The 22,530-nt window shown below is 37.2% G+C and overlaps 3 protein-coding genes across 3 annotated transcripts; 1 reads left to right on the forward strand and 2 right to left on the reverse strand.

The window, feature by feature from the left end:
• The first annotated feature begins 6,898 nt into the window (after positions 1 to 6,898).
• Positions 6,899 to 7,756, forward strand: LOC124632629 (ATP-dependent DNA helicase PIF1-like). Its single transcript, XM_047167525.1, has one exon. It carries the CDS (start codon positions 6,899 to 6,901, stop codon positions 7,754 to 7,756), a length of 858 nt encoding a protein of 285 aa, XP_047023481.1.
• Positions 7,757 to 18,678: 10,922 nt separating this feature from the next.
• Positions 18,679 to 19,494, reverse strand: LOC124632630 (histone-lysine N-methyltransferase SETMAR-like). The gene has a single exon (XM_047167527.1). The coding sequence runs from the start codon at positions 19,492 to 19,494 to the stop codon at positions 18,679 to 18,681; it is 816 nt and encodes a 271-aa protein (XP_047023483.1).
• Positions 19,495 to 20,098: 604 nt separating this feature from the next.
• On the reverse strand, positions 20,099 to 21,280 carry LOC124632829. The gene is made up of 3 exons (XM_047167803.1): positions 21,208 to 21,280; positions 20,700 to 20,832; positions 20,099 to 20,301 (listed from the first exon to the last, which is right to left on the reverse strand). The coding sequence occupies exons 1-3, from the start codon at positions 21,247 to 21,249 to the stop codon at positions 20,129 to 20,131; spliced, it is 348 nt and encodes a 115-aa protein (XP_047023759.1). The 5' UTR covers positions 21,250 to 21,280; the 3' UTR covers positions 20,099 to 20,128.
• Positions 21,281 to 22,530: the final 1,250 nt, after the last annotated feature.

Consider the following 22,530-nt stretch of genomic DNA (forward strand, 5'->3'; position numbering starts at 1 on the left):
AAACGGTTAGCGGATAACTTATACGGTTTTTGGGTAAAATGTGGAGCTAGTTTTGTTTAAGTAATAGGACTTAGAACTAGAACTTTAGAACTGTTATAATTCTAGTTTTCTAAACTTCTTAGTTTAGTTAGAAAACTAGAATTATTACTAAATTATAACTATCTAAATTTTATCATTTTTTTAAATATCTTTTCATTTACAAGGGTGTCTAATATATCAGTTAAAAGTTATATTCTAAGCTGGGTTACTTTGATTAAGCTGGTAAAATTAGCACTTTATCTCATCAAAATAGCACCTTCCGCCCATCTCCCTCATTTACTGTCACACCTTCGTACTTATAGAATAAAAATAAAATACCGCCGTTTTCACAAGACACTGGGATGAAGTGAAAACGGTGGTATTTATTTTCTTCATACACCTCTTCCTCAGGACTCGCAAGATTAAAAAAACCGACTTCAAAACAAAAATTGTATGCACTAAAAAGTACAAAATAACTGCGTTATTTATAACTACTCTCTATTTTGAAGGCGGTGCCAAGTAAAACTATTGAACGCAAAAGTACCTACTATAAGAAAAAATTTTTTTTTTTAAGTATCCATGTTATTTTTTTATGATATAAGACAAATTTAAAGTTTTGTCCAATATTTTGATTTTGTGCGTGCAAAAGTTTACCTGACTCTTCCCTAGATGGCGTTGAGATCGAAATAGATCGCGCTATGGTTTCGTTACCGCGTAAACTATATAAACTCTTGGATTTTGGAACGGTATTCTAACACAAACACATCCGAAAACTTCCGAAACCTCGCCGCCGAGGTACGCGTACGCGTAGAAAATCAAACTCCCCCCCCGACCCTTGCTTAGCCAGCCCGCGTAGCTGAGCGTTAAAGTTAAAACGCCCCTCAAATCATGATCCAGCCTGTCCCTTTGCTGTAGTCAGCGACGCCCTAAGCCGAGGCTCGTACCCCACAGGGGGTGCCCTTAGCGCAGTCGCTTAGTTTATAAGCTTTTTTGCCCCTGGCTGGAGGCCTTAAACTCTAGGCATCCACAGGGATTTGTCCGGTTAAGCAGTAAACAGCCTCCTAGGCTGAACTGCGAGATGCCATTCACAAAAAAAAAAAAAAAAAAAAAAAAAAAAGAACGGTATTCTTCTGAGCGATTACGTAAAATTGCGATACAGACGAATTATTTACGCTGACAAAAACAAAGTTGCTGGTTGCTAATATTGATCTTAGTTATTGTTTGTTAATTGTAAATTAGAATTTTAATTGTTGATTTATTTCTTTAGTTCTTACTTAGATTAGATATTTCTTTGAGTTTCTCATTTTAAGTTTTGCGTAGGTGTGGGTTAGTTTAGTTTATAAGTAGTAGTGAACTCTTTTATGATATTTAGTAATTTAGATATCCTCGTAAAGTAGATAACTAGTTTTATTAATTTTTCTTGTAATATAGATATATTTTTCAATATTATTGTGTGTCTAATAGTTTATTAATACTGTTAATACACTGTAATTGTTACTGCAAATTAGAATTTATTTGTTGATTTATTTTTTTAGTTCTAACTTAGATATTTATCTGAGTTTCTCATTTTGACTTAATAGGTGTGTTAGTTTAGTAGTAGTAGTTACGTATTTTATTTTATTTAGTAATTAAGATAGCCTTTTAAAGAAGGTTATTAGTTTTATTCATTTTTCTTTTAATATTGGTATATTTTTCAATATCATCGCGTGTGTAATAGTTTTACTTGGCACCGCCTTCAAAATAGAGAGTAGTTATAAATAACGCAGTTATTTTGTACTTTTTAGTGCATACAATTTTTGTTTTGAAGTCGGTTTTTTTTTTGTTAAAAATTTGTTTTATTTTGAGATTTTTAGTGAATTTGAACATTTTGTTTTTTTGCGTAAACATGGGTAGGCCTACGAAACGCGCTGCTCATATGAGAAATCGTCGTTTGAATGAGACAAACGAGGAAAGAGAGAAACGCCTGTCGCAAATTAGGAAATCTAAATCTAACGTTATTTTGCGAGAGACTACTAAACAACGCGAAAAAAGGCTTTCACAAATGAGGACTTACATGCAAAAGGTTTTGAAAAAGGAGAAGTTTGAAAAACGTAGCCACCGTCTCGGCTTAATCCACGATCGTTTATCTAACGAAACGGAGCAGCAACGTGCTCATCGTCTCAGTTTGATACACGATCGTTTATCAAACGAGTCGGAGGAGCAACGTGCCCATCGCCTTAGCCAAATACACGGTCGTCTATCAAACGAGACGGAGGAGCAACGCGCTCATCGTCTCAGTTTGATACACGATCGTCTATCAAATGAGTCGGAGGAGCAACGTGCCCATCGCCTTAACCAAATACACGATCGTCTATCAAACGAGTCGGAGGAGCAACGTGCCCATCGTCTCAGTTTGATACACGATCGTCTATCAAACGAGTCGGAGGAGCAACGTACCCATCGTCTCAGTTTGATATACGATCGTCTATCAAACGAGTCGGAGGAGCAACGTGCCCATCGCCTTGGCATGATCCACAGTCGCTTATCTAATGAAACACCTGAAGATCGTTTGGTTCGGCTATCTGTAATGCGACAAGCAAGACATCTTTCAAGGAATATCACAAATGAGCAGTCGTTTGAAACGGCTATAAATATATTTGCTGACGTATCATGTGCTATTTGTAAAAGAAATATTTATCCACAACAACGTTTCAATTTACAAGCCAATATGTATAGTACACTGCTACCTGAAGAATTTGTTGCTTTAGGTACAATAGTTACGTGCTCTCGCTGTAATAATAATATTAGAAAAAGAAAAAATCCATCAACTGCATACTGGAATAAAATGATGCCGGCAAACATACCAAGTGAATTAGCCAATTTGACAAATGTCGAAGAACGGTTTTTATCTCGGATCGTACCGTTTTTAAAGATTATTAAAGTTAATAATCGTTTCAGTCAAAATTGGTGTAAAGGGCAGGTTATTTTATTTGCAAAAGATGTTGAAGAAATAGCTGAACAGTTACCGTTGACACCACACCAAGCTGGCTTAGTTTTGGTTGTGGAAAGTTTCGAGAACCTTTCAAGCTCTAAAGAATTTGTCGTTGACATGCAAAGAATTAATCTAGCGTTAACTTGGTTAATTTCCAATAACCATCTTTATAGAGGTGTTCAAGTAAATTTAGAAACTACATCAAACCTGGCCCCATTGGTCCAAATAGCGGAGAATTCTGCTTCGGAACAGAACGGTATTGCATCAGAGTTTTCGTCCAATAATTATACAATTTTGAATGGCAACAGAGCAATATTAAGAGGATCATTTCACCAAGGTGACTTACGATTTAATTTATCAAGAGGTAAACAATGCACAGGGATAGCGGCTGTTGCTTGTGCAGCATTTAGTATTTTAGATCCGAATCAGTGGGCTAAAAGTGATATAGATTACATTTTAATGATTGGTGATAAATATTATAATGACTGTATCGCTGCCAGGAACAATCTTGCGTCTGGTGAAATAAATCCTGACTATCTTGCTGTGACTGACCTAAGTCCGAGACTTATTTATAATAGACGTAATTTACTGATCACAGTACTTGAGGACACCAATTATAATGGTCACATAGACGATGATCATACTTCCGATGGCTTTCCAAATTTAAAAAACGCTTTGACAACTTTTTTTAGAGAACACTCATGTGGGATACTTACAGCGAATGCCATCTCGGTAGCAGTACATTGTAGAACTTCAGGTGAAAATAAAACTTACTTTTTGTTTAATTCCCATGCTTGTGGTCCTAAAGGTGCTTCAGCTCCCAGAAATGGCACCGCTTGTTGTATACGCTTTAGTTTATTAGAAGATTTACATGCCGCATTACGTCGAAATTTATTTGTTTCTCCAAAACAGCGGTCAGAACGTAATCTTCGGGATAATCATAACGTATTTTCATTAACATCATTAATTATAGATCTAGAGAATCAATCACAAATGGCAATTCCCATATTGGAACAATCAACACTCATTAGGGCTGAAAGTCCAACATATACCCCTACAACCAATTCGCCCCCACAAATAACAATACCTCTAGACAATCAGGGATTGAGACAATCGGCAATAGTTAATCCAGAGAGCCCAACATATACACCAAATAGTGATTCCCTCCCACCATTAATACATGCTAGTAATCCCCTTCAACCAAAAACACAAGTCACTCACCATTCCAGTTCATCAGCATTACCAGTCCAAAATTCCTTGGGTAATGTTTATATAGAATCAACAAGCATGCTGAGACACATAGATGATAATATACCAAATTTAGAAAGTGTTGTAAGAATAAATAGCACTTCAACAGATGATGCAATGAGATTAGCCACGATCACAAGAAAAACTGCACCGCCTTTGAATTTGGAGCGTGAGCGCCGTATGGAGGAATTGTGTTGGTATTTTCTTTATCCAGATGGGAAGAACGGCTTTGGAGAGGAAAGAGATAATCCATGTACCCCACTTGATTACTTTCAAAACCGTATAATGAGTGCTGACAAAAGATTTAACAGAAATGATTATTTATTTTATGCGCTATCGGTTGTGGAATATTTTCGTGCAAAATCAAGTGTATCCGTATCGTGCAGGATGCGACAAGGTCATGGACAGCAAACACCTCAGGGGCTTGTAGATAATATGCATCTGACTATGCGAAATGTTAGAGGATCTGCGTCATATTGGCAGAAATGTTGCTCTGAATTGATTGCAATGGTAAGGACTTTAGGACCTCCCACATGGTTTTTAACATTTTCCTGCAATGATTTAAATTGGCCAGAAATGATAAAAGCTTTATTAATCGCCGATGGGCGCGATATCAATGACGCTGAATGCTTGACCTTCCCGGAGCGTTTAGAACTAGTGCAGAAACACCCAGTTGTTATAGCACGGCAGTTCACGATACGTGTTAATGCTCTCATGCGATTATTAAAGCACAATCATGATTGCTTGGGAGGTCCTATTGAAGACTACTGGTACCGTGTGGAGTTTCAAAATCGTGGTAGTCCACATCTCCATATGTTAGTTTGGTGTAATAATGTACCAGAATTTTCTACGCCACAGGGAATAGAGGTAATTGAGAAGGTGGTTTCGTGTTCACTAAGCCCTAACGATCCCGTGTTGCGAAAATTAGTTGAGGATTTACAAATCCACAAGCACACACAGACATGCAAAAAAAATCGCCAAGACAATGGTTGTCGCTTTGGTTTTCCAAAACCAGCAAGTGATAACACGGTATGTTTAGGTCCAGATGAAGCCCTTGCTAACAATGGACGTTTTTGTTTGTTGAAAAGAACGTCAGATGAAAGTATGGTGAATAATTACAATGTAATCCTTTTAGGTATATGGAAGGCCAATATTGACATACAACCGTGTGGTAGTTACAGTGCTGTAGCCTACTACGTCGCTAAATATGCAAGTAAATGTGAACCGCACGATGCTGGTGAGGTCATACGAGACGCTATATCAAAAGCTAAGCGACAAGGTGGTGATGTTTGGAAACAACTTTTTGCAGTTTCAATGACTATTCTAAACCAACGCTTGGTGAGCGCACCAGAATGTGCATACAGGCTATGTCATTTGCCGTTAAAAATGTCGTCGCGAAAGACTGTTTTTGTTAATAGTTGCAGGCCGGAGGAACGCTTCAGACTTTTGAGATTTGATAGTGATGAGACCGGTATATACTATAACATTTTTGACCGTTACATTTTACGTCCTACCGAGCTCGAGAATTTAAGCCTTGCGGAATTTGCCATCCGTTACGAAACGGTATCAAGCACGACATGGTCAGAGGATAATGGTGACGTGGAACTACGGGACGAAGAAATGATACCAATAAGGTATATAACATTGCAAGATCATAGTAGGATGCGTGTGAGGAATAGGCCAGCAGTATTACGTACCCGGTACTACACAGTGAACAGTGACAAGGAAGCATATTATTACAGTCTAATTGTCTGCCACATACCGTTTCGTAATGAAGAAGAATTACTTGCGGAAAATGAAATCGCGGAAAAAAATCTGTTTCATGAGGCGCCAAGGGGACCTTCGCCCGTTACAAGGTAACATTAGCGCTGAAGAATTCGGTTATGCCGAACGAATGATACAACAGGCCGTTGCCCAAGTCACCGCGCTTAATGCTGCACGTGAAAATGATGGTGGCGATGTTCCCACTGTTTGTGTTGGTGAACAAATCGTAAACGAGGACTTTTGCGAAGACGTAGGAGAACAAACCGTCATGTCCGACGAGCTTTTCCTCCGCAGTATTCGCGGATTAAATATCCAGCAAAAGGACTTGTTCCAAAGCATTTCAGCAGGAATCGAGAAGGACTTGGAAGGCCTAGAAAGTCAACTTCTTCTATTCATAACTGGCGGTGCAGGTAGTGGCAAAACGTTTCTTCTCAAATTAATCGTTGAGCACATCAAGCGTTGTTACGCACCCACCGTAGATGACCTACTTAAACCAAAATTTGTGGAAGTTGGGTCATTGACTGGGGTTGCCGCTCGTCAGGTTTTCGGCAAAACGCTTCATAGTATTTTCTTATTACCAATTGAGAAACGAAATACTATGACTTACAAGCAAATTACTGGGCAAAGGCTCGAGAACGAAAGGCGTGGCGCTACGTAAATTGGCTGATCATAGACGAAATTTCTATGGTGTCCTATGAGCATCTAAGGATGATACACCTTAGGTTACAAGAGTTTAAAAATAACCAAAAGCTATTCGGTGGAGTGAATGTTTTAGTTTTCGGTGACATTTTTCAACTTCCTCCTGTAAAGGGGCACTGGTGTTTTATACAGCCGCCGTGGTTGTCAGCGGAAGTTAACCTATGGCATCAGTTCTCATTTTGTGAACTGACTATAAATATGCGGCAGCGCAATGACGCCGATTTCATAGATTTACTAAACAACCTACGGGTAGGTGAACTGACGACGGCTCAGCTGCAATTATTATGTGAACGGCGGCATGTGCCTTTAGATGGTGAATTTGCGGATGGAGTCGCCGTTCGTATATTTCCTACAATCCGACAAGTCGATTTTTACAACGACAGAATGAGTGACGAAAATTCCAAGTTGCATAAAACTTATGTAGTTAATGCAGTGGATGAATCTCGGGAGGTAGCGACATATGGTAGAAGACCACCAGAGAACGTTATTCCCAAAGACGTAAATAACTGTGGTGGTCTTCTGTCATCAATAAAAATCTCTGTCGAATCACGAATAATGCTGCGACGTAACATTGATGTCTCTCAAGGGTTAGTGAATGGAGCGATGGGCATTATAAAAAAAATTAAATGGCCTGCCTTAAGGAGAGACCAACTTGAGGAGGGGGAACTACCGGAAGCTGTCTACATTAAATTTGATGACGACTCTATTGGCCTAAGGCTAAAAGATAGTGATGGTTGCATACCCATACCTCCAGTGTGCACAACATTTCAGGCAGTAAAGGGTTACGGAGATGTGGAGCGTCGTATGCTGCCCCTTATCTTGAGCTGGGCGGTAACAGTTCACAAACTACAGGGCACGACCCTCGAAAGAGCTGTGATTGACTTAGATAAAAAAAATTTTGCAAAGGGACAAATATATGTTGCGCTAAGTCGTGTCAGAAGTATAGAAGGTATAGTTTTGTCAGATTTGGATGCCAACAAGTTACTTAATCGACCACACGACGACAGGGCGTTGGCAGAAATAACTAGGTTAAGAAATCTTCGTTCCAATATTTAAACGCCTTTCTCTTTACTATCGAATCTGCAATATTACCCATCTAAGCTTAAAGTGCACATCAATACGAATAAATTACGGCCAAACACTATGTAGCTGCTATCGACCATTAAGGAGTTCCCTAAACTGTACTGCACCTGCATCATTAACCTTGCTGTGGCAGTCATAACCCATCCCAGCTTAAAGATCTTGTCACCACGAATAAAATAAACCCAAACATTATGTAGCTGCTCCCAACCATTAAGGAGTTTCCTAAACTGTACTGCACCTGCATCTCGGACCTTGCAGTGGCAGTCTTTACTCATTTCGGTGTAAAGATCTTGTCAACACTAATAAAATAAGCCCAAACACGAAGTAGTAAAGATGTGCCGTTTAGGAGTTCCCTCGATCCTCTGTCGTCTCCATCATCAGATCTGCCCTAAACCTCCATAGTATTGTAGTCTCATCAGATATACACATAAATATAAAGTTTTTACTCCATGCTCGCCTACAATTTTCAAGAGATCCCCTCGATTTCTCAGGGTTTCCACCATCAGATCCTGATCTGATGACGATGGGACCAAATGACAAGCATACCCTTTCAAATAAAAAAAGAATTTTTGAAATCGGTCCAGGCGTCTTTGAGAAATCGAGTAACAAACATAAAAAAAAAAAAAAAAAAAAAAAATACAGCCGAATTGAGAACCTCCTCCTTTTTTTTGAAGTCGGTTGAAAAAAATATCACATTATCAACAATCGCAAATAACCCTAAAAACTTCCCAGACTAGACGATATTTTAACCAAAATACCTTTCAAATTCTGCCTCACGATACAAAACCGTGAACCTACCTAGGTATAAGCAATACTGAGCTCAAATTGCCAGAGGTTGGCGTCGCTATGAAGAGTAGAGCAAACTTAGATTGGCGGGAGGCACCGTGATTGTTATCTTAATGAATGTGTTTTGGTAATATCTTGTAGACTCAAAGTTTAGCTTTCAAAAGAAAGTTAATGTAGTAGTGTTGGCTTACATTGTGGCGGTTGTAATGGTTTTGTGTGTGTGCTGTTATTTGCTGAAAGATTAGTTATGAAACTCAGTTATGTTATTTACTTAATTATACATAAATAGTTTGATACTGTTAGCAGAGTACCTATAAATGCCTTTGCCCATGTGGGAGTTAAGTTTTGACTTTCATTTAACATGGAGTAACTATCTATTTAACCTAAACAACCATGTTTGCAAGTGTCTAAAATAGTAAGATTCTTATCTACTAATTACCTAATGTCGAATGAAGAAAGTACATAATAGTTATAAACTAAGAAGTCCAAAATCAAAAGCCAAAAAATTTAAATCAGAAAAATTAGTCCCCTATTTTCTACCTTTTGCATCATCGCACTGTCCTCTATCTTAGCTACACTTGTACTATCACTGTATTCAAGTCCATATTCGATAAAATTACGCCCTAATAATAAATCATCTCTAAAAATAACTACCAAATAGACAGCAAACTTCCAAGACAAAAGGAAGTAAGCCAATAATAACAGCTACTTGAAAACAAAAGATCAAACTGCTATTTTGTAATAAAAGAAGCAATTACTTACTACAGCAACGAAGTTCCAAGGCAACAGTCTATATTTTATAATCGGATTATTTCTACTATGTCTGCCACTGTGCAATGCAATACAAAAGGCATTCGAGTTTTCATGAACTCAATTTGAAAATTATGGACAACAACTTAAAATATTGTTTGTGGAACGTTTGCTTTTAATTTTTAGTGTGCCAATTACAGCCTATTTTTCACTTTTTTATATTATTTATATATAGATAGAGTAGTCGTACTCGTGCATCATAGGTTAAGCAGCAATAAATGCGGTATGTTCGTGGATGGATTGTTTAAAAAACAAACTAAGAACTATACCAACTTAGGTGTCAGCCTAAAACTATCTAATTTTCTCCTACAAAATGGAAGTGAAAAGTTATTTTCCCTTTACCATTATGCTAAGTGAAGCGACTAAGCTGCTGGTTTTCCATCAATTTATTCATTAACAGCTTATTCAGTTTTCGAATTTGACCGTCCACTGCGGATAGGAATTAGAATGAGGATTTTCCGCGCCACAAATCAATGATCCCGTACTTAACACTAGTTTGTATTCGACGTCGAAGCCCCCGTATCGATTTACTATATGAAACGCACTTTATACACACCGTTGCTGTCATGCTATCATTATTGCAAAACCGAAGTTTGTCTAACACTAACGGAACATCCTTGATTACGACGACAGGAGAAACTCAACCGTATGCCACATGTGTTGAAGTCTCAAATTGCATAATAGGGATAGTTGTTCAGTCGTTTCGCTAGTGAAGGGAAATGTAGTCAATAAAGGCGGCTTAGTGGCATCGATAACTTTGTGTTTTGCGATATTTATGCGTTCCACTTGGCTCGGGAACACCTGTTTGTTTGTGTGCACGCCAGTGTGGGCAGATACTGGAATTTGTCTTGTCGATTATTGTTTGCTTCCAAAAGACAGCTGTATCGACGTCATTGACATTTCTAACTACTCATCCAGCAGTCTATACAGCAGAATACACTTTTAGTCACCTACGTGTAAGATCAATTTATCGGAAACGAAGGCTAAACATTTTTCTTCCAAACCTCGCGACCATGATTGGGAAACATAAATTAATCAATTACTTGCCTTGCACATAACAAAGCGAACTATAAAATGCACGTGTTTACGTTATTTTTGAAATATCAGATTTTACATTAAACCACTTCTCTTAAGAATGAGTTCTATAGTGCCAAAAAATAGCTAATTAGAAAAGAAAAAAAAAACAGCGCTTAACAAAAGTGCTTAATTAACAGCCAAAATTATCGATACTAATGACAGAACTGTTCCCATCCCTACAGCCGCCTCCGTGCGTTTAACAGCAACATTCATTGTAATATTTGCTTTATACAATCTGTGTTGAATTTTGACTAGTCTGTTAAATAATTTAGTGAGGTTCGTTTCGAGTACACCGTGTAACAATACAGTCTAATTTGGTAGTTTTGTTGTATCAACTCGCACGTTCATGATAAATTCACGGTGTACGAAGCTTGAGTAATTAAACAATTGATGCTGGTCATTTTATTTACGTGGAGGATTATACTGATATAATATTACTTCTGAAATAACTGCAATATGTTATTTTGGAAAGATATAATATTCAGGAATATATGTAAACTGGCTTATGTAACTGGCACTTACGTTTATACTTACTTTATATTATAAATGTGAAAGTGACTCTCCCCGACTGTCGCTTTTCTACGTCTAAACGCAAGGACCGATTGAAAGGAAATGTAGTAAGTACATGCATACATAGACCAGAGCCTATGGAAGAAGATAGGCCGCTTTTTATCTAGCTGCGAGAATTAGTTTTCTCGAAATGTTGGTACAGCTAGTAAAAAATAAAGTTCAAATTTTAACTTTCTTGTGGGTCAAATTATTTGTGGAGCCTCTGAGAGTCAAAGTTTGAGACTCCATGCATTTTTGATATAGTAAATCAGTGTTTTTATAATTATTTTCTTCTTTACAGGTGAGTGGTGTATGAATGATTAAAACGAGAAAAGGGGAATGGAAACTCGCTGGCGCGAGTAGTATGCTGTATACCCAAGGTAAGATGTAACTTTTATAAAAAAAATACTTAAAATAAATATAAATGAAACGACCAAAACTCGCTACATAAAACTATAGTCTAAAATGTCAACATGGACCCATGAGCTACGTTTTTTTTTTATACTTGTAAAGCGAATTCATCTACGCGATTTGAAATCCTCGAAATCATTCGTAGTTAATAATATTTCTTTCGAAAAAATTACCTGCTTTTTTATAGTACATAGGTACCTACCATTTAACGTAAAGATTACCAGACAAACACATGTACGCATTGCTAATACCTCGCAGGACAGACCATCAAGCGCATCCCTTATAAATTATTAGGTAGGGATGTCCGCTCAAGTACCTGGTATCCCTCGTTCAGTAGTCCCACGCATCGTTGGTTAGGAACCGCCTAGACGAGTTTGGTCGATTTCACACAATTCGCAGCAATATGTTGTCACAATTAAAGGGGTAGACAACTTTGGGCACAGTTGGAGATACGCTACGCTATGCTAAAGCTATGGTACTATACTTTAAATTATAGTGACTTATTTGACTTAATCACATTACGTCGTCTTATGTCGTTAGTTGTAGAAAATACTTTTTTCTCTCTTCTTACCTTACCTAAAATGATTTACTTACTTGAATTAAAGTTACAAGTAGACAAGTCTATCTTGTTAGTCAGCAGATGGAATAAATGCCTTTTAATACTGCATGCATAAAGAATCACAACTAAGTATGCCTTCATTTTACTATCTACCTTTGTGTATCACTACTTACTTGCAGGATACAGGTTCACACCTCTTACAAGTTACCTTCTTCAATATCTCAGAACACAATAGCTATCGCCTAATATCGCGTAGCTTCTTCTACGATAAAAGCCTAAAATCATGAATAGAATCTGCAAACTGAATAAAGGGTGTCTGCCAGGTGAGGGTGGAGGGTGCAAATGGTAGGCAGTCACGTCCTAAACAACCCCTAAACGAAGGGTAAACGGACGGAAATAAGTCCTTTTATTTAGGATACCTAGGGTTATAATTCTGTGCTATATAGATTACTTTGTTTGAATTGGTTTAGGTTTCAGCCGTTTTGTGTAGACGAGGATAACAAGAACTCTGTTAAAAAAAACTTATTGTTGAAACATTACTTTTTCAGTTTATTTACTATCATTTTCACAGCCAGGAATTGATCACGTTCCATTGATATAGTTAAGAAATAATATTCAAAATTGTTATATACTTGATGCAGCCTCGGCTTATACATGCGTCGGAGTATCGCACCTTTAGTAGATCCTCGAGTCGAAGTTTATCGCACCATAAGGTACTAGTCTTGGGAAGATGTTAAAATAACTCGATTTGAAAAATATTATGTGTTTATCAATTCTGAGGCCCCAAGAGAAATAGCGTTAGACTCTTAAATATGTTCAGTTCTCAGAAAAATAGGGGTAAAATGTTCAGGCTTAATTTAGCAAATAAATATCAGCGGATACAGTATATAGTACATATGTTTGAGCTACAAAACGAATTAATTCCTTGTACTAATTGCTGACACAGCCTAAAAGTGGTATCATAATAAACAGCCGGGTACGAGTTCTTTACTTTAGCATGTATATTAAGTCTTAACGATACGCATGCAACAAAGTGTGTGCTAGGTATGAATGTAGATGGATGGAGAGGAAGAGGAAGACCTAAGAAAAGATGGATGGATTGCCTGAAAGATGATATGAATAGTAAGGGAGTGAGTGTCAGTATGACGAGTGACAGGGGAAAATGGAAGAAAATGACATATTGCGCCGACCCCAAGTAAAATTTGGGAACAGGGCAGGAGAAAGAAGAAGATGTATATTAAGTCTTAAATAAAGTTATAGCTAGTCTAAGTATGTATACTTTGGAAGTAACACTAGTAGCTAAAACGACATATCACGCAGGAACACACACCTTTCAATTTATTCAGAGCAAAATTTTGATGATTAATTCAAAGTAAACACTTTAAATCAATCAATTTTAATAATATTTTATTTATATATCAACGCAAAATCTCAAAACGTAGCACACACCTACTGTTATAGCCATATTTTCTATTTTTATACCTTCGACCAAAACCTTGCGTGTCCTATCTTTCGGAACTCCTAGTAGGTGCAAGTACTACTAGGTCCCCCTACTGTCTCGCGCCAGACTACTTCAGACGGCTCTAGTGGTACCGAGTGGGTGTGAAAAGTACCTTATTCAGGTTCAAGGTTATATTTTAGTGCGTGACTGAGGTGTTTCACTCATTACTGTATGTGGGAAATGCGTGGGGAATTGCAACTGTTAATTTAGAAAAAAATCCGATGTGTTCCTTGCCATTTAAATTAAATGTTAGGCAGTTCCTTGAATGAAGGTAAATTCTTATCACATCACACGAAGATCAAAATAATAACAATATTAAGTAAAAAATAGCGATTAAAATAATGCAGTATAACAAAACTGAAAAATGGAAGTACCTACAAGATACCTACCACACTAAAATTGATTACAAGCCCATTCTAAAAGTGTCAGATTTCACCTTCCTAATCAATGCACTCTTTCAGTGCACAGTTTACATGGACAGTGTGTCAAAGTAGCATTTTTGTGTGATAGAAGCAGGATCGTAGGCCGCGCGATTCAGTCTGCATATAAATTATTGAGTACCACTGAGTGACGAGACACGCGTCCCTGGGTACCGTTGTAACGTACCAGTGCACTTGGTCGAGTAACTTGCTGCAGGTATGTATATGACCAAACCAAAGAATTTGGGTTCCCTCGGCCTCGCGTGCAAGTGTTAGGAGAGACACCGGGGTGGCTCCGCCTCTCCCCAGGCAGAGGACAACCATGAGGATTTCCACACGATAAAAAAAAAATATGACAAAAAAGAAGTGCTGAATTTTGATCCACTAAATAATATTTTGAAGCACCTAAAGCATGTTAAATATTGAACACAGTTCTTGGAATCCATTAATCATTAAGTCATATTATACAGCCCTAAATCTGTAATAACACACTATGTACAAAATAAATATATTAATAACATATCCATAAAGAAAACATGTAATATCCATGTATTTTTTGGCAACGTAAATAAAACTATATGTCAAATATTGTAATATTTAAATGATAACGTACTTGTTATTCAAGTGCAAGTAAACAAGCTAGTAATACAAACGCAGCACAGTAGCAAGCACTCGGCACCCCATAACGGCAGACACTCTGCCGTAGTTGCGAGCGACGTATAAATAAGTTTGTATACACTCGCTACCAACCGTTCCGAAGGCTTGGCTCTGAATCGACTTGAAAAACTAGACTTCCGATTTACATGGATAATGTGTTGCGCTGTTTTTTTTTTTGACTGAAAGTTTGTCTTTTGATAGAGTCTACTGATATTATTAAAGTTACAGAATAATCATGATATGGATTTCTATCCGGTCATGCTATAAGAGTGAAGGAATATGGAGTGCACCTGTGTGACGATGCAAATGACGACCGAATCATCGAGGAAAAAGTAGTAGACTATATGAATAATAAAGGCCTCGTTGGTCTAGCTGTCGCAAGTGCAGCTGCTGAGCACGAGGTCTCGGGTTCGATTCTCGAGTCGGGCCGAAATCGCTTTGTGGGTTTTAGAAGACTTTCACAAAGCAGCCCGGAGCCTGGAAGTTGGTGATTGATACACCCGTGCATCGGAGAGCACGTAAATGTCGGTCCTGCGCCTGATCTCTCTCCGGTCGTGTCGGATTACCGTCCCATCGGGCTGTGAGAGTTAAGGAATAGTGAGTGCACCTGTGTCTGCGCAAATGCTCGTGCACTATAATATGTCCTGCGTAGTTGGCTAATCTCCTTACATGAGAACAGCCGCCGTAGCCGATAATCGGTTAGGAGGACATCACATCAATAAAGGCAAACATAATTTACACACACCGTTTATTTCAAAACACACACGTTGATCTAAATTAAGGCGTTAATTTAGCTGAATAAATGTAATGAACGTGCTCATCTCAGGAACTGCTGGTTTGATTAAAAAAAAACTATTTCAGTGTTAGATAGCACTTTTAGCGAGGTAGGCTAAAAATTACTTATTATACAGGTGCTAGAAGTTCCTACGATATGCAAGTGAAACCGCTGGTAGAAGCTAGTTTAGAGTATTTTGAATACGAGTCATTAATCATAAAAATGTGCAAATTGAACCATAGCTAGCGTATACGTCATAATTCTGTAGACTGTAGTCATAAAAGTTGGAAAATCAACAACATATAATCTCCACACTGAGTACTTAAAAGGCTGATGTTCGAAGAATAAATGTATGTCATTCAACAAATCCCGGACTTTGTCATCTGTAATGGAAATATTATCTTCTATAGTAACATAATAAAGAGAATCAGTTTTTTTTGTTTGTACTCTAAAGTCTCCGAAACTATTGAAGCGATTTGAAAATATCTTTAACTGTTGGAAACCTACAACATTATAATATATGTCTGTGCGGGTAGTAGTACCCATCAGACGCTAGTGAAAACGCTAGAAAACGGCTAGTAAAATTATAATCTCAATCTATTAATTATTATGTTAGGATTTGCGTTGATCATCTATAAACTTATTTCGGTACCTGGGTTACATCATAACAACCCTAATGGCGTAAGTCTTTGGGTTATTCGGCTTTACCCCAGGCCCAGGAATAAACAAGTGACAGCTTGGAACCACTCTTCAACGTTTTTATTCTCAAACAGAAAACGCTAAGTTATAGCAGATAACTTATATTAGTCGAAACATAAAACCACGACCTTTAAAGTAAGAAAAAATAATACTTTACCCCTACAAATGAGATATTGTTTCTCTATAATTTGTTTTATAGTATTAACTTCTCGAGAGGTCAAGTCCACAACTATGACTGATACAGTCTTAATAAGGATGTGCGAACATATAGTTAAAAGGGGAGCGGTACCCTGAAAAAATATATTGAAATTAAATCATCATTGTCATTTTTATATCTATAAAAGCTAGCAATAAAATTATTATAAAACCCAATATGAAGTCCAATAGGCTGCTGGGGCTGCGAGTTGTTCGAAAGAGATACCGCGGCCCTGGCACATAAAAGGCCTACGACGGAACACGACGGTTTTTAGTCAGTAAGAGTCTGACACTCCCTCGCCGCTGTTAACCCACAGCGGGAGGGGTCATTTGATGATTTTTAACGTCGTTAAAATAAATCCAATAGGAGAAATTACTTACGTTTGAACTGTCAATTATTTCATAAATTCTTGTCATATATACAGGTATGCAGAAGAAGTCTGTCACTAGAACCTGAAATTGGAAGAAAGGTGAAAGTCTACAAAATATCACACTCTTTTTTCTGTATGACTTCACAATAGTTATCTATATAGTCAGAATTACTATCCGCTAGGTAGTTAATTTTGAAGTAAAGATATAAAGCAGTTAGTGGCATAGATTCTTCTCGACTTCTTTAGGTATTCAGTAGAAATATTTTACTGAATTACTGATCAAAAAATATTTTTGCTTCTCCAGATAGACAATTCTTAAAAGACTTGAGAGAAGAGAAAAAAAGTGAAATCCGATGGCCTTATAAGTACTTAAAACAATATTTTGAATAATAATTTTAGACCTCGTTCATACCAACCATAGTTTTGACCGGTCGATTGGTGCTCTTCAAACAATCCCGCAGTTTCGTGTAGTTGGACATACAATTACGGAAATTCTTTTTTAAATCGTCAACACTTCCCGAAGTGTTGAATTTGGATAGATTTTTCTCTAAGCATTTTCTATTTTCTCTGATGGCATAAAACATGAGTTCAAGTACTACCAGTGTCGGTACAATTGTCGTCACAGATGCAACAACATAGCAACCTTCGATTACTCTTAGAAAAATATGATGTCGACAGAAATCATAGTGACAATGTGCTAAGATCATCATTAGTGAAAATGCTTGATAGATGATCATTATAATTCGTGATATAGGTATATCGAAACATTTCTCAGCAACCATGCTTTGTCTTATCGATTTCAAATCGTTTACATATTTCTGGATCCATTTAGGGTCAATTATTAAACTTGCCGTTGAATTGAGGAAATAAATGATAGCAAAAAAACTTAAACTGAGCGTAGCTGACATGTTCTGATACTCTTTTCTGTAAATATGATTTACAGACACATTTAAAATCGTTAGAACGACGTATATTTTCGATAGTAAAATTATTTTTTTATTCGAACTGAACTCCGTGTAAAAGCCTAGTGTAAATCGAGTAATTAGAATTCCGTTCACTGAGTATATGATTTTTAGGAGACTGTTGATTTTATATAGATATTTTAGAATCATGGTTTATGATAATCACTGAGTTTCGTTCCCAACTGAATACGTATGCTGTGCTCAAAAGAAGAATGATCACTGAATTACCTTACGACCACGTTATATTGATCCGAGAGGGTTACAATTATGATGACAATCACTATATTTTTATCGTGGTTGGTGCGTCCTTGATCTACTAAAATAGCCAAATAATTAAGTATGGAAATGTACCGGTGAAAACCTCCATAGACTACATTTAACTGCATAATATCTGGATTTTTTACTCGTGTACTTGGAAGGACTATTTTCCCGAGTACATGTCTAGCTATTTTATCAACCCATTAATATAGATGAAGGTCGCATCAAGCACAATAACAAATATTCTGGTACTAAAATAAAGCAAAGAAATTAAATTATGACTTTCTTTGTACTTTATTTATTACGAGCTGTTAGGAAATAGTAGCAATTAATGAACAATCCCAACATTGCTTTTAGTTTTCTAGAAATTAAAAAAAATACCATCATCATCCTCCGAACCTTTTCCCAATCATGTTGGGGTCGGCTTCCAGTCTAACCGGATTCAGCTGAGTACCAGTGCTTTACAAGAAGGGACTGCCTATCTGACCTCCTCAACCCAGTTACCCAGGCAACCCGATACCCCTTAGTTAAACTGGTGTCAGACTTACTGGCTTCTGACTACCCGTAACGACTGCCAAGGATGTTCAATGACAGCCGGGACCTACAGTTTCACGTGCCATCCGAAACACAGTCAATGGTATCTAAGATATACTTAGAAAGTACATACAAACTTAGAAAAGTTGCATTGGTACTTGCCTGACCTGGGATTGAACCCGCGCCCTCATATTTCAGAGGTTGGTCCTTTACCCACTAGGCCACCACGACTTACGAATTAAAAAAAATACCCAAAGTAGATAATACGAGGGCGGGTCAATAAGTCCGTGACTTTTGGAATAAAACACAGATTTTTTGATAAATAAATCATTTTATTTTTCAACGTAGTCCCCCTTGAGCTCTATACACTTTGTCCAACGCTTCTCCAATTTTTTTATCCCTTCCAAAAAATAGGATTTGTCGAGGTCCTCAAAATAAGCCCTTGTTTGCGAGATGACTTCATCATTGGAGTCAAATCTTTTTCCACCAAGCCATTTCTTCAGGTTTGGGAACAAGAAGTAGTCACTCGGAGCCAAATCTGGAGAATAGGGCGGATGAGGGAGCAATTCATAGCCCAATTCATTGATTTTTGCCATGGCAACTGCACATGTGTGCACCCTTGCATTGTCTTGGTGGAAAAGAACTTTTTTCTTGGCCAAATGAGGTCGGTTTTTTTTCAAATCGTCATTGAAGCGGTCCAATAAGGTGGCATAATATTCCCCATTGATTGTTCTTCCCTTTTGAAGGTAGTCAATGTGGATTATCCCGCGTGCATCCCAAAAAACAGTCGCCATAACTTTATTGGCCGACAAACCCACCTTGGCCTTCTTTGGTGCCGATTCACCCTTAGAAACCCACTGTTTTGACTGTTGTTTGGTCTCTGGTGTGTTGTGATGGATCCACGTTTCGTCCACTGTCACAAAACGGCGCAAAAACTCCTCCATATTGCGATTAAACAACGCCAAACCTTCCTGTGAAGTTCTTACACGATTGCGTTTGTGGTCGACTGTGAGCAAACGCGGCACCCATCTTGCGGAAAGCTTTCTCATGCCCAAGTGATCGTTCAAAATTGAAACCACTGAGCCATGCGAGATCCCTATGGCTTCTACAATCTCTTGCACTTTCAATCTTCGGTCGGCCAACACCATACCGTGAATTTTTTTGATTGTTTCGGGTGAAGAGACTTCAACTGGGCGTCCAGGACGTTCGGCATCTTCAGTGCTTGTACGGCCACAACGAAATTCAGTAAACCACTTTTTTACCATTGAAATCGATGGTGCAGAGTCCCCATAATATTTATCAAGCTTAGCCTTGGTTTCGGTAATGGTTTTTTTTCGCAAAAAATAATGCTTAATGAGCACACGAAATTCACTTTTTTCCATTTTTTCGTCAGATTACTGGGTGGTCTGATCTAGATAGCTGTAAAACACAATCTAACTAACGCAGCAAGTTCAAATTTTGACAGGAGTCAACTGACAGATGCCTGTTGACAGGAGTAGTGTTGCTTTTTCAGTAAAGAGGTCAGAAATTCAAAAAGTCACGGACTTACTGACCCGCCCTCGTATGATCGATTATTGAACCAAACTAGAAATAAATAAAAATGCTAACATGACCCAAGAATATTTTATTAGAACATTTAATTATTGAAACTACAATAAGGCATAGGATTCACACATATGTAGATGTTATAAGTTTAAATATAACGACATAAAAAACTTGTTTTATTTCTATCCAAAGAAAATCACCGTTTGTCTTATTTTACTTATCATAAACATATTATTTTTAACCAAAAAAGTGTGCAAACTGAATCATAGCGAGAGTGTAACTAACAACCATTTTGAATGCAACTACATTCATGGAAGTATTAACAGAAAATAATCGCCACACTGTGTATTCAAAAGGTTGATGTTCGAAGAATAAATGAATATCTTTCAACAAATCTTTGACGTCATCATCTGTAAAATAAAACAAAAACTTATTAGTTATTTCCTATTCTACTATTTCCTATTCTATAGACGTCTGTCTAGGGAACTGTATCCTGTATCCCGTAATGAGATCTCAATAGCTTACAGTAACTTCCTTAATAAATAGGTTTTCTAACATAGAAAGATTATTTCAAGTTGAACATATCTGATATGCTTATAGGGCTTTTCCAATCCTAATCCACCTTATTATAAAACGTGGTTTTAAGAAGTACCCACTTTAGCCTAGCGCAATAGCCTTAGTCCACTGATTTTGTTCGGGACGGTGGTTTAAAGTTGGTACAAAAGCTGGTACTTTTTTAAAACCAAGTTTTATAATAAGGTTTAATATACGTTATAATTGTAATTAATTATATTCGAATAATATTTACCTTCACAGAAAAGCATATTTTTTCCAATAATATCTTTCATTTTATCAATTTCGCGAGATGTCATATCTGCTAGTATCCCTGGCATGCTTCTTAGTACCACACCTTTGCCAATAAGTAGGATATTAACCAGGGCCTGAAATTTTAAGGGTAAGTACATTAAGCTTATAATTATCTCGGGCCGAAATCGCTTTGTGGGTTTTAAGAACCGTTAACAAACTAGCCCGCAGTCTGAAAGTTGGTGATTGATAAACCCGTGCATCGGAAAGCAAGTAATTAATTGTCGGTCCTGCATCTGACCTCTCGTCATGTCATATTGTTGTTCCATCAGACTATGAGAGTGAGGGAATAGTGAGTGCACTTGTGTCTGAGCAAATGCTCGTGCACTATAATATGTCCTGCGCAGCTGGCTGATCTCCTTATATGAGAACAGTCGCCATAGTCGAAATCGGCCTTGAACGCCATTACTATAATAAACGCATAAAACAGGTAAGTATTTCTGCATACTCACACTTCTGTCTGGAGATTTGACGATTTCGAAAACTCTACTCATTATGATAGGGATCACAGCTAAATCGGCTACCAAGAACTGAAAATTACATGACATTGTTTAAAACATAGTATCAAAGTAGAAAGTTATTATAGAGTAACTAACTTAATTCTTAATAATTAAGTTTAAATATAGTTGTATTATAATTTGTCCACAAGAAACATAGCATGGTAAATAAGGTTGTATGTTAGCCTGTGTGCTTCCACACTTACCGTGGTTTTCAGTGACTTATCAGTTTTTTCCAAGGAAGCTATCAGTTTCGCGTGACTGGACATACACAAGCGCAAATTATTCTTTAAATCTATAATATTTTGATGACGCTTAAACGTCGATAGCTGATTTTCCAAACATTTTCTATTCGCGCGTACTTTATGAAATAGTAGTTCGAAAACCACCATGTGTAGGATGGTTGCCATTGCTGTTGCAAGTGAATAGACAAAACCATTGATTTTTTGGTAAAACCCGCTACAGAATTCATGTTCACAAGTGACAATTTGAGTTATAGATGATAATCCATGAAGGCACAATAATATAATCCGAATGATTGGTATATCGATATCAGTTCCAGTTCCCATTGTATTTCCAATCGATTTTAAATCGTTTACGTATTTCTGGATCCAGTTAGAATTAAACAGCGATGCTAAAGCATTTGTCAAATAAATAATCGAGTAACCAGCAAAAGCAATAAATGATGATACAATATTATAGTCTATTAATGAGAAAAGTTTCGTAGTGATAAAAACGTTCAGTAACACACATACAATTTTTGATACGAAATTGATTATTTTATTTGAACCGAATTCCGTGTAAAAGCCCATTATGAATCGATAAATTATGAGAGCGTTAACTGAATACATTATTTTTAGGAGACTGTTGATTTTGTTTAAACATTTGTGAAACATTGTTTTTGATATTTGTAAGCTTTCAACTTTATAGGTGTGTTGCTCACTCGTACAACATATTGACTAAGTAGCTCCACATTCTATTTGTATCGCTCTATTTTTGTAAAAATTTAGTAATTGTCAATCCCCTTTATTACTGTTCGATTTTTAATCTGACATTGTCAAGTATAGAACTGGCAACTTATAGTAAGCTAAACAAATACCTATTGAATTCACTCAATAATACCTACCTGAAATAATTGTATACCCACTTATAATTAAGCTTGCAGTTTCCAGTACTTTAAACACAGTACTGTCGTACCGGGAATAATTATCTTGCTCAAAATGAAAAACTGATTCGATATCACGACGTTTATTGCTTGGGCTCGAGAGGTGAAGTGAC

The sequence above is a fragment of the Helicoverpa zea genome, chromosome 8, assembly GCF_022581195.2.
Source record: "Helicoverpa zea isolate HzStark_Cry1AcR chromosome 8, ilHelZeax1.1, whole genome shotgun sequence".
Classification (NCBI taxonomy): domain Eukaryota; kingdom Metazoa; phylum Arthropoda; class Insecta; order Lepidoptera; family Noctuidae; genus Helicoverpa; species Helicoverpa zea.

Bases quoted from the DNA above. Each gene is read 5' to 3' on its own strand.
- LOC124632629 (XM_047167525.1), top strand. From the start codon at position 6,899: ATGCGGCAGCGCAATGACGCCGATTTCATAGATTTACTAAACAACCTA.
- LOC124632630 (XM_047167527.1), bottom strand. From the start codon at position 19,494: ATGGTGTTGGCCGACCGAAGATTGAAAGTGCAAGAGATTGTAGAAGCC.
- LOC124632829 (XM_047167803.1), bottom strand. From the start codon at position 21,249: ATGAGTAGAGTTTTCGAAATCGTCAAATCTCCAGACAGAAGT. The intron at 20,833-21,207 runs GTGAGTATGCAG...TTAAAATTTCAG, and splicing joins TCAAATCTCCAGACAGAAGT to GCCCTGGTTAATATCCTACT. The intron at 20,302-20,699 runs GTAAATATTATT...TTTATTTTACAG, and splicing joins AAATATGCTTTTCTGTGAAG to ATGATGACGTCAAAGATTTG.